General features: G+C 43.3%; 1 protein-coding gene across 1 annotated transcript in view; it reads left to right on the top strand.

Annotated features, from left to right (window-relative positions):
* Positions 1-934: 934 nt before the first annotated feature.
* LOC143940351 (carbonic anhydrase 15-like) overlaps positions 935-12,122 on the top strand; it is a 32,213-nt gene continuing 21,025 nt past the window's right edge. The window contains exon 1 of the mRNA XM_077461604.1: positions 935-1,108. Within this exon, the coding sequence (XP_077317730.1) occupies positions 1,048-1,108 (61 nt within the window). The 5' untranslated portion in view covers positions 935-1,047. The remainder of the gene's footprint in view (positions 1,109-12,122) is intronic.

The following is a 12,122-nucleotide window of genomic DNA, read 5'->3' as shown; positions in this document are numbered from 1 at the left end:
ACCCGTATGCATAGTTTCTGTGCGATAGGGGATGACCAGCATATATGATAAAATGTGCCCAGTCATGAACAGCCATGAAAACATATTAAGCTACATGTACACTAGCCTACCCTGACCATGGGAAAATGCGAAACGCGTTTGTATTTTCCTGTGGTCAAAGCGGTCTTATCCTGATCGCGATTCTTGTGCGTTCAGAAGAGTGAGATTTAAACCTCACCTAAATGAGGCAGCTCCTAGACTCTGCTAAAAGCCAGTGGGGTTGATTTACTAAAGGCAAATATACTGTGCACTGCAAGTTCACTTGCTGCAGAGCTTAGTAAATTAGGTAAAAAGTCTTATCTTATCGTATCCTATCTTTGTAGGTGAAAGCACAACAAAATATTCAGGTGTGATTGGGGCCCAATGGGTTTAATAATCTAGCACTTTCTCATTCTTGAGATCTCTACTTTATAAATAGGGTTTTTTTTTGTTTTGTTTTTTAATTGAACAAATTGCTGTGAAAATCTACACCCCTTTCCAAAAAAAATAAGCCAACATCTGATATAACACATCCTGTCTTGAACGTACTCCTATTCATGTCATATTCTATTTCAGTTCTTCATAACAAGGAAAATACTTATACTACTGGTTATTCCCTTTAGATTTGGCCTTTCTTTTACTCCCAGTTTTTCGAGTCATGGGTTGATGGTGTATAGGCAACCACCCTATGCTATGTAAAAACTTCTAAACCTACCATGAACTTTTTTAAATGCTCATTTGTGGTAGGGGCCAGATCCTGCAAACAACATCATTGAGCTATTCAGGCAAGGCAGGCTACTTGTTACTTATTGTCTAAAGGAATTTGGTTCATTCTCATGAAGAAGGGGGAAGAGTTAACACTCAAGGTGGAGTCAAACTGACTGCCCATAGCATGCATAGAAAAGAGTTAACATAAAACACAGCCCAATTCTTTATAAATATTGAGGTATGAGCAGAATGGATCTATGGTCAGTCCACCTGGGTGTGGGACAAGTTCAGCTCAGCTCCTAGGACATTTGTGAGGACAGCATGAAGATGCTGCAGCTCGGTATAACATTTATTATTTTACTGGAGCAGGTGTCTGGAGAAGGTAAGACCACAATAATGAATAGCATTATTGTAACAAAATATCATTATGGTAACAAAATCATTCTCTTTTCATCTTTAGTTTCCTCTTCTATGTCTTTAGGGGTAGAGATTAGGTTAGGTTTAGAGACATGTTCTGCATATGTTACAGGTAACAGCTTTGTAGAGTTTAATGTTAGGGTTAGGTTCTGAGGTCAGGACAGAACTGGCTTAATCAGTTACTATTATTTTTCAGATTTGATAAATCACTTTTTTTTAGGTCTGATAACATCATTTTTTTCTGGTTACTTTGGCTGTATTTTTAGTATTGAAAAAATAAATAATATATTGGTGTCAGCAGTTTTACATGCAAATTAAATGGGCCTTAGCTGCATACAGGCATACCCCACTTTTAAGTACACAATGGGGTTTATTTACTAAAGCTGAAAAGTGCAAAATCAGGCTCACTTCTGCATAGAAACCAATGAGCTTCTAACCCCAGATTATTCAATTAAGCTTTGGTAATAAAACCTGGAAGCTCATTGGTTTCTATGCAGAAGTGAGCCTGATTTTGCACTTTTCAGCTTTAGTAAATAAACCCCATTGTGTACTTAAAAGTGGGGTATGCCTTTATAAAATTAACATTCTGGCTTATTACTGTAGCTGTGAGATGTAATGGAATAAAGCCCTGTCCATCTGTGTTGATAAATAAAAATCATAGAAACTCTGTTATATTGGCTTAATACAAGATTTAACATGCAGTGATATAACAATATTTGGGGAGAGGGGTTCTAATTCTGGAATGGGCGATATTTGTGCAATGTTTATTTTGTCAATTTAAGGGATTAGGGCCATCCCTGAAATTCTTATAGGTCAGAATAACAGCCTTGCCATTGTTATTAGATCTGTTTGGGGGTTTGGGGGAAGTCGAGCAATATCTCCCCTTTTTTTCTGAACAGTTTAATAGATTGGTAAGTTTCATAATCAGGTTTTGAATTATAGCACTATTTTATAATAATTCAAGTATCCGCATGACTGTTTCCTTAAACAATATATTTCACATTTCAAAGTATATCATACCCCTTCTATGCATTTGGAAAAAGTTGATTAAGGCTCCATGCACACTAGTGTTTTTTTTAGCAAAAAAATGCTTGAACAAATGCTGGATAAAAAACTTTGGCAATAGCTTTTTGTAGTAGCATTTTAGCAGAGTTTTAGGAGCATTTAGGAGTGTTTAAGAGCGTTTAGGAGCGTTAGCATTTTATTAATGTTTTGCAGTAAAAGGGGAAAAAAAATCTAAAAAGATGCTATTAGGAGTGTTTCTGCTGGAAAAACGTTCCAAGAAACGCTACAAACTTTTTTTTTTCTGCTCCTATAGATGCTGAAGCTCAAAAAATGCTAATACCCTAAAGTAGTGTGCATGGACACATAGGGGGTTATTTATGAAAGGCAAATCCACTTTGCACTACAAGTGCACTTGGAAGTACAGTCGCTCTAATTCCTTGGGGGAAGATCTGAAATGAGTGGAAGCTCTGCTGATTTTATCATCCAATCATGTGCAAGCTAAAATGCTGTTTTTTATGTTCCTTGCATGTCTCCCTCGGATCTACAGCGACTGCACTACCAAGTGCACTTTCAGTGCACAGTGGATTTGCCTTTAGTAAATAACCCCCATAGGATAACATTATGGGTTTGATTTACTAAAGGCAAAAAGACTGTGCACTTTGCAAGAGCAGTTGCTTTAGAGCTTAGTAAATGAGCAAAAGCTCTGCTGACTTCCATCATCCAATCATGTGCAAGTAAAAATGCATTTTTTTAAAATCTTCCTTGCATGTGACTGGATATTCTTTGCAAAGAGAAGCCTTACCTCATTTACTAATCCCTGGAGCAACTGCGCTTGCAGAGTGCAACAGTCTATTTGCCTTTAGTAAATCAACCCCTATGCAGCTTCTATGAGCAGGAAAAATGTTAATAACAGCTTCTAGGAGCTTACAAAAGGCAAATGCAGTCTAAATGGTGTTCTCAGATTCTTCCAGAATATTTACGCATTGATGACCAGTGTTGGTCATCTTAGTTTAAAAAAGTAATTAGTTAAGTTACAAATTACTTCTCCCAAAAAGAGTTTGCGTTAGTAACTTGGTTACTACATTGGAAAAGTAATTAGTTACTCAGCAATGTAACTGTGACAGGGGTGGCAGTGGTGGTACTTGAGGGGGTGGCAGCGGTGGTACTTGAGGGAGTGGAAGCGGTGGTACTTGAGGGGTGGCAGCAGTGGTACTTGAGGGGGTGGCAGTGGCGGTGGTGTACTTGGGGGGGTGGCAGTGGTGTACAGTACTTGGAGGGGTGGCAGTGGTGGTACTTGGGGGGGTGGCAGGCAGCGGTGGTACTTGGGGGGGTGGCAGCGGTGGTGGTGCCATCCACTCCCACCACCTCCTCTGCCTCTTACTGATCCCATCCCCCACCACCACTGATCTCATCCCTACCCTATCCCCCCATCACCTCTGTTGTAGAAGTGATGGTGGGTAGGGATGGGATCAGTAAGAAGCAGAGGTGGTGGAGGACTTGGGATGGATCGATTGCACTGCAGTTCGAATTGTCAGACAGTCACTTACTTGAATGCCTCCAGGGATGCCTTTCCTCATGGGGAGAGAGAGAGAGCCTCCCCTTAACTCGATTGGTGTCAGCTGGTCAGCTGACTTCATTTTCCGCCCCGCCTCCCTACATTCTCTCTCTCTGGATAGGCGGGTGGGATGGGGCAGTCCAGACAGTTTCTCTGAGTCTCAGCCTCTTCTCAGCTCAGCGGGCGAAAGCCCCGCTACCAGCGGCAGAACAAACGGGCAGGCAGCGCAGCCACAGCAGGCTTCCCGGGCGGTAGATGTAATTGCGGTAATGCCACCCAAGTAATGGGAACGGCGTTACCATGAGGGGAAGAGTAATCAGTTAGATTACTCATTACTCTCTAAAGTAACTGCGTTAAGTAACTCAGTTTATTTAAACTGAGTTACTTACATCACTGTTGATGACACATTCAAGTCACAAATAATGTTTTATTCTCTGGCAATTAAATATTCTGTATTTTACAATGTCTACCTTTTGCTGTAAGATACTGATATTGGGTGTTATTTACAAAAGGCAAATCCACTTTGTGCTGAAAGTGCACTTGGAAGTACAGTCGCTCTAAATCTAAAGGGTAGATCTTAAATGAGTGGAAGCTCTGCTGATTTTATCATCCAATCCTGTGCAAGCTAAAATGCTGTTTTTTATTTTCTTTGCATGTCCCCTTCAGATCTACAGTGACTGAACTTCCAAGTGCACTTGCAGTGCAAAGTGGATTTTCCTTTGGTAAATAACCCCCATTGTGTTTATATAGACACAAATATTTAAATATTGCAAGATTAAATATTACTAGACATTGGAAAAAGGGTATTTAATGAATTAATTTAATTGATCTAATGGAGGTTATTGAGTTAGTCAAAACCCACTATACCTATGAGCAGGGCCAGATTAAGAACATCATGGGTCTGGTGCTGAGGATTTTGGTGGGGCCTTTTATAAACAATAAATAAATAAATAAAAAGCAAACTATTTTTTGTTATAACAAATTAAATTAAAGAGGGAGAGGGAGGATGAGAGAGAGAAAGGGGATGAAAGAGGTATGAGGGGTAAGGGAGGGAGGATGAGAGAGAAAGGGGGGGATGGGAGAGAGAGGATGCACATGAGCATGTGTGGGAATGACATCAACGCAGCCTGGCCAAAGCAAGTCAACGAAGGCACAGAACCCAGAAGGAAGTCCGGGTGAAGATGGAAGTGCCCGGGCCCCGCCGGATTGATCACAGCACAGCACTGGAGGGCTCAGTCTGACAATTTAAGTGTACCCTAATGTGCTAATATGCTGGGCATACTTGTACATTATGGCATAACCTACCCCAGGGCCTCTAAAAAGTAGTAATGTTAGAAAAGTTTACTACCGCTTTAATATCACAGGAGCCTCTCATGGGGCCCCCTAATGACCCTGTGGCCCTTGGGCAGTGCCTAAGTGCATAGTTGTCAACATTTAAAAAATAATTTCAGGGACGCTTTTTTTACAAGTGCTATATTTAGGCTCCATGCACACTGAAGCTGATAAACTGCAGTTTATTGGCGTTTGGGCGTTTTTTGTAAAAGCCCATAAACTCCACTCTATGTTAGCCTATGTGTCCATGCACACATGGACGTTTTTCAGCTTTAATGAGCAGTGGAGTTTATGGGCTTTTTTCTGAACGCCAGAAATTCGCGTTCAAAGTGCCGTTTTTCAGCGGCAAAAAATGACAAACGCTCATTAACGCTCGTTCATTAGTGTTCGGCATTCTATTTTTCAATGCATTGTGGGATTTTTGGAGTGTCCTCTGTGTATTTTTATAAAAAACGCCCATTAACGCTAACGCTGTAAAACGCTCATTAACGCTCATTAACGCTAGTATAAAATGCTGTTAAAAGCAGGTTTTTCAACCAGCGTTTTCTGCCAGCAATCTGGCGTCCAGAAATAGCTTTTTTGAGCTTCAGTGTGCATGGAGCCTTAGAGTAGCTGACATCCTCTATGTTCCTCTATACATCACAATAGTAATTACAAAATTAAATAAGTACTAATAATGGGGCAGAACAAATATGAGGACTGTGAGATTTCCTTTAGTTGAACTGACAAAGGTGTGCCCATTCTAGAGCTGGTAACATTGAGGATATTCAGTATAATTTTAAAGAACAGTTTTTGTGGGTAAGAGGCATAGGGGAGGAGTATGGATGGTATAAAAGTGGGAAGTATGTGCAGGGGAGGGAGAGGAATGTGGAGGGTCTAACAGTGGGCACTATGTACATGAGAGGAGTGCAGAGGGTATGGCAGAAGGCACTATGTACAGGAGAGGAGTGTGAAAGGTATGACAGTGGGCAGTATGCATGGAAGAGAAGAGTGTGGAGGGTATGACAGTGGGCACTATGTACAGGAGAGAAGTGTGGAGAGTAGGACAGTAAGCAGTAATTACAGGAGAGGAGTGTGGAGGGAGGGTATGATGGTGGGCACTATGTATAGGAGAGGAGTGTGGAGGGTATGACAGGGGGCACTATGTATAGGAGAGAAGTGTGGAGGGTATGACAGTGGGCACTATGTATAGGAGAGAAGTGTGGAGGGTATGACAGTGGGCACTATGTATAGGAGAGGAGTATGGAGGATATGACAGTGAGTAGTATGTACAGGAGAGGAGTGTGGAGGGTATGACAGTGGGCACTATGTATAGGAGAGAAGTGTTGGAGGTATGACAGTGGGCACTATGTATAGGAGAGGAGTGTGGATGGTATGACAGTGGGCACTATGTACAGGAGAGTAGTGTGTAGGATATGACAGCGGGCGTTATGTATAGGAGAGAAGTGTGGAGGGTATGACAGTGAGCAGTATGTATAGGAGAGAAGTGTAGAGAGTATGACAGTGGGCTCTATGTATAGGAGAGAAGTGTGGAGATGTATGATAGTGGGTACTGTGTATAGGAGAGGAGGATGAAGTAATCTGGGAAGGAAAAATGTAAAGGTTTGTGGAAGGATGTTTAGGGACTGCGTAGTGGTTAATCGGGCTATACATGGATTGAAATTACACCAATTAAGCAGAGACCAGCCATAGTCGATCTATGTATGGGCTAGCTGGTTTTACACATGTCAACCTATTAACCGACTTGAGTACAACCAGCCTGTCAGGTTTTCCTCAAAACAATCAGTGCTGCCAGCTATAGTTAGCAACACTAATCATTGTATTCACTGGCAGAACACAATAACACTGCAGGAGTGATTGCCCCATTCACAGGTCAGCAAGGGAGAGGGTGTGTGGGGACAGGCTGGGGAGAGATACTGGTCAGTCCCTGGGTAGGCACTGGTTAGTATAAGAGCCAGATACACACAGGTTACATAGGCCATGATCGTTAGAGCGAGAGCAATAATTCTAACACTAGACCTCCTCTGTAATTTTAAACATGTAACCTGTAAAAAAAATGTAAAGCATCGCACAACAAAAAATTGTGCTAACTTGTTTTTTTTTTTATGAATGAAACCGTTTCTTTCCAAAAAAAAGTTTGAAAAATTGCTGCGCAAATATCGTGTAACATAAAAAGTTGCAAAGGCCACCATTTTATTCCATAGGGTGTCTGCTAAAACAATACAGTGGTGTGAAAAAGTGTTTGCCCCCTTCCTCATTTCCTGTTCCTTTGCATGTTTGTCACACTTAAGTGTTTCGGAACATCAAACCAATTTAAACAATAGTCAAGGACAACACAAGTAAACACAAAATGCCAATTTGTAAATGAAGGTGTTTATTATTAAAGGTGAAAAAAAATCCAAACCATCATGGCCCTGTGTGAAAAAGTGATTGCCCCCTAAACCTAATAACTGGTTGGGCCACCCTTAGCAGCAACAACTGCAACCAAGCGTTTGCGATAACGTGCAATGAGGCTTTTACAGCGTCCTGGAGGAATTTTGGCCCACTCATCTTTGCAGAATTGTCCTAATTCAGTTACATTAGAGGGTTTTCGAGCATGAACGGCCTTTTTAAGGTCATACCACAACATCTCAATAGGATTCAGGTCAGGACTTTGGCTAGGCCACTCCAAAGTCTTCATTTTGTTTTTCTTCAGCCATTCGGTGGTGGACTTGCTGGTGTGTTTAGGATCATTGTCCTGCTGCAGAACCCAAGTTCGTTTCAGCTTGAGTACACGAACAGATGGTCGGACATTCTCCTTCAGGATCTCTTGGTAGACAGCAGAATTCATAGTTCCTTTTATCACGGCAAGTCTTCCAGGTCCTGAAGCAGCAAAACAGCCCCAGACCATCACACTACCACCACCATATTTTACTGTTGGTATAATGTTCTTTTTATGAAATGCAGTGTTCCTTCTACGCCAGATATACTTGGACACACACCTTCCAAAGAGTTCCACTTTTGTCTCATCGGTCCACAGAATGTTGTCCCAAAAGTCTTGGGGATCATCAAGATGTGTTGTGGAGAAATTGAGACGAGCTTTGATGTTCTTTTTGCTCAGCAGTGGTTTTCTCCTTGGAACTCTGCCATGCAGGCCATTTTTGCCCAGTCTTTTCCTGATGGTGGAGGCATGAACGCTGACCTTAACTGAGGCAAGTGAGGCCTGCAGTTCCTTGGACGTTGTTGTGGGGTCTTTTGTGACCTCTTGGATGAGTCGTCGCTGCGCTCTTGGGGTAATTTTGGGCGGCCGGCCACTCCTGGGAAGGTTCACCACTGTTCCATGTCTTCGCCATTTGTGGATAATGGCTCTCACTGTGGTTCGCTGGATTCCCAAAGCTTTGGAAATGGCTTTATAACTCTTTCCAGACTGATAGATCTCAATTACTTTCTTTCTCAATTGTTCCTGAATTTCTTTGGGTCTCGGCATGATGTGTAGCTTTTAAGGATCTTCTGGTGGACCTTACTGTGTCAAGCAGCTCCTATTTAAGTGATGCCTTGAACAGGTGTGGCAATAATCAGGCCTGGGTGTGGCTAGAGAAATTGAACTCAGGTGTGGACAACCACAGTTATAGTATGTTTTAACACAGGGCCATGATGGTTTGGATTTTTTTTTCACCTTTAATAATAAACACCTTCATTTACAAATTGCAAAGGAACAGGAAATGAGGAAGGGGGCAAACACTTTTTCACACCACTGTATATAATGCTTCAGGGTTCTGAGTAATTTTCTAGCATAAAAAAATGATGATTTTTAAATGTAGGAGAAAAGTCTCAGAATGGGCCTGGGTGGCAATGGGTTAATTATCATAAGTAATATACAAATAATTATGATAAGCTCTGTGAGTTCATCCTCTCAGTCTGATGCAGAGTGTTCCAGCTTGTATTTAAACTGGTCGCTCTGTATGTAGCTTCTGACAGGCTGCTCAAGGAGCCCCGTATCTCCAGAACCATAGATGATAGCAGCCCCATATTTTAACCAGTGCTGGAGTGTTTGGCTACTTACCCCCCAAATGTGGGGTCTCCGTGAGGATTGATCGCCGAGCTACAATCCTCGAAGACGATCTTTTTTTTTTTTTTTTTTGGGCAAATGGGCCTATCTTGAGAAAGGGGCCTGGAGCTGCAGCTTCAATAGCCCCTATGTTAATCCGGCCCTGCCTATGAATGAAAGCTAAGCTGAAAAGTTAAACTTATTGTCTTTGAAAACCTTTGGAAACTGCGGTCCACTGGAACAATGCTAAACAATTACGCTAGCACGATATGTTACCTTATAGTCTTATTATTGTATGTAATACTGCACAGACCTGCATTGTTTTCTCTCTTTTTGTTTCTATTCTTAATCTCATCTCATTCTTTTTTGAACATACTCAGTTTTCAAAGTTTTATGTCAGATTGTTTGGCTGCTCTAGGCATTGTACCAGGGATGTCTATATTTAATACTGGTCTAGGTGATCTACATACTATGTTATCTAACTATTGTAACCAGAATACTGTATATGTACATTGACACTCAGTCTGCCATGCATATTGTTTTCTTGTAATATTTTATTTGTTGGAAACCCAATAAAAATAAGGGAAGTGCCAGTAATTGGCGCTCCTTACCTCACACTGACAGAGTGTGTGGCGAGGAGAACCGATCAGCGTCATTTCCTCGCAGGGGACAGTAAGATATGTAATCTGGGCACTGATGATCAGTGCCCTGATTACATTAGAGCACCAGAAGTGCCACTAATCAGTGCCCACCAATGCCAGCAATCAGTGCCCACCAGTGCAAGCAATCAGTGCCCATTAGTGATGCCATTCAGTACTGGCTTTCAGTGCCCATCAGTGCTGCTCATCAATTCCCATCAGTTCCACCCATCAGCACCACCCATCAATGCCCATTGGTGCCCATCAGTGCCGCCTATCCATGCTGGCTATCAGTGCCCACCAGTACCGACTATCAGTGCCCACCAGTGCCACCTATCAGTGCCCATCATTGTCGCCTATCAGTGCTCAGCGGTGCCACATATCAGTGCCACCTATCAGTGCCTATAAGTGCTGAATATTAGTGCCTCCTTATCAGTGCCACCTAATCAGTGCCCATCAGTTCTGCCTCATCATAACACATCAGCGCACATCAGTGAAGGAGTAATATTACCTATTTACAACATTTACTGACAAAAACTAAGAAAAACATTATTTTTTTCAAACTTTATTGTCTTTTTTTTGTAAAAAATAAAAATCCCAGCAATGATGAAATACCACCAAAAGAAAGCTCTATTTGTGTGAAAAAAATGATAGAAAGTTCATATGGTTACAGTGTAGCATGACCGCGCAATTGTCATTCAAATTGCGACAGTGCTGAAAGCTGAAAAATGGCCTGGGCAGGAAGGGGGGTGAAAGTGCCCTGTAGGCAATTGGTTAAAGCAGGGTTAGATTATCAAAAAATATCCCAAGCTTTGAACATCTCACAGAGCACTGTTCAATCCATCATCTGAAAATGGAAAGAGTATGGCATAACTGCAAACCTACCAAGATGTGCCTGTCCACCTAAACTGACAGGCCGGGCAAGGAGAGCATTAATCAGGCCGCGTACACACGCGCGGACTGTTGGCCCAACTTTGTCCGTCCAACAGTTTGAGCGAACAGTCCGCTCAAACTTAGCATGGACGGACATGGCCACACACGACGGACGAACAGTTTGCTGAAACCGTGCGCGATGACGTGAACGGCACGTACGACGGGACGAAAAATACGACGTCCTATACACTGCAATGCAACCTTCCGACGTGGAAATCCTTTCTGAGCATGCGCGAGACTTAGTTGGCCGAACAAGCCTACACACGAGCGAACAGTCCGCTGAAACCTTGTTTCAGCGGACAGTTTTTCGGAATTTCCGTAAGACCTTGTTCGGCCAACTGTCCGCTGAAACTGTCCGCTGAAGCCCCACACACGAGCGGACTGTCCGCCCAAACACTGTTCAGCGGACAAGGTTGGGCGAACAGTCCGCGCGTGTGTACGCGGCCTTAGAGAAGCAGCCAATAGGCCCATAGTAACTCTGGTGGAGCTGCAGAGATCCACATCTCAGGTGGGAGAATCTGTCCACAGGACAACTGTTAGACATGCACTCCACAAATCTGGCCTTTATGGAAGAATGGCAAGAAGAAAGCCATTGTTGAAAGAAAGCCATAGGAAGTCCCATTTTCAGTTTGAGAGAAGCCATGTGGGGGACACAGCAAACATGTGGAAGAAGGTGATCTGGTCAGATGAGACCAAAATGTAACTTTTTGGCCTAAGAGCAAAATGCTATGTGTGATGGAAAACTAACACTACACATCACCCTGAACACACCATCCCCACAGTGAAACATGGTGGTGGCAGCATTATGTTGTGGGGACAGGGGCGGGCTGGGCCGGGGGGCAGGGTGGAAATTTCCCCCCAGGCCGGTGCCTACATTATCTTTAAAACGGCCGCTGCGCTGGCTGGCTGTTCATTTTTTTTTTTTTTTTCAGGCTGTGACGCGCTGCTGCATTGTGGGAGTTGTAGTCCGGCTGCACTAAAGCTCCTGGAAGTGTGAGCGCAGCAAACTACAACTCCCACCTCCCGGGAGTCTCAGAGGCCGGCCAGGTGAGTGGCACGTCAGGGGAGGGGACGCCCGGTGTCAAGAACGTCACGTTGCACGTGACCTGCTGGGCTTATGTAGCTGTCTGTCTGATCCTGCACTGTGGGAGGGACAATGCAGTATTTCCAGCCTCCCATTATCCTTGTGACAGTTAGATTAAAAACAGACTGATTTGTCCCGTCCATAGGACAGAATGATCAGTCTGTACATTTAGGGGCTGGTGGCTGCAGCTGAGCGGTGTGTCTCACACACAGCCCAGCCAAGTTCACTCCCCCCCTCCTAGCAACGGACCAATGAATGTACTGCATACAGCTACAGCCCCTCCTCCTCTCTCTCTCTCTGTGTCTGCCTGGCCCGCCCACTCTCCTATCCCGATGTACAGCTGTGAAGAGGAGAGAGGGGGGAGAGAGGAGAGAGGGGGGGAGAGGAGAGAGGGGGGAGAGAGGA

Source organism: Lithobates pipiens, unplaced genomic scaffold, assembly GCF_037356315.1.
Source record: "Lithobates pipiens isolate NorthernLeopardFrog02 unplaced genomic scaffold, aLitPip1_a1.2 Scaffold_3, whole genome shotgun sequence".
In the NCBI taxonomy this organism is placed as follows: Eukaryota; Metazoa; Chordata; class Amphibia; order Anura; family Ranidae; genus Lithobates; species Lithobates pipiens.
The sequence above is the reverse complement of the archived record's forward strand: the minus strand, read 5'-3'. Positions and strand labels throughout refer to the sequence as shown.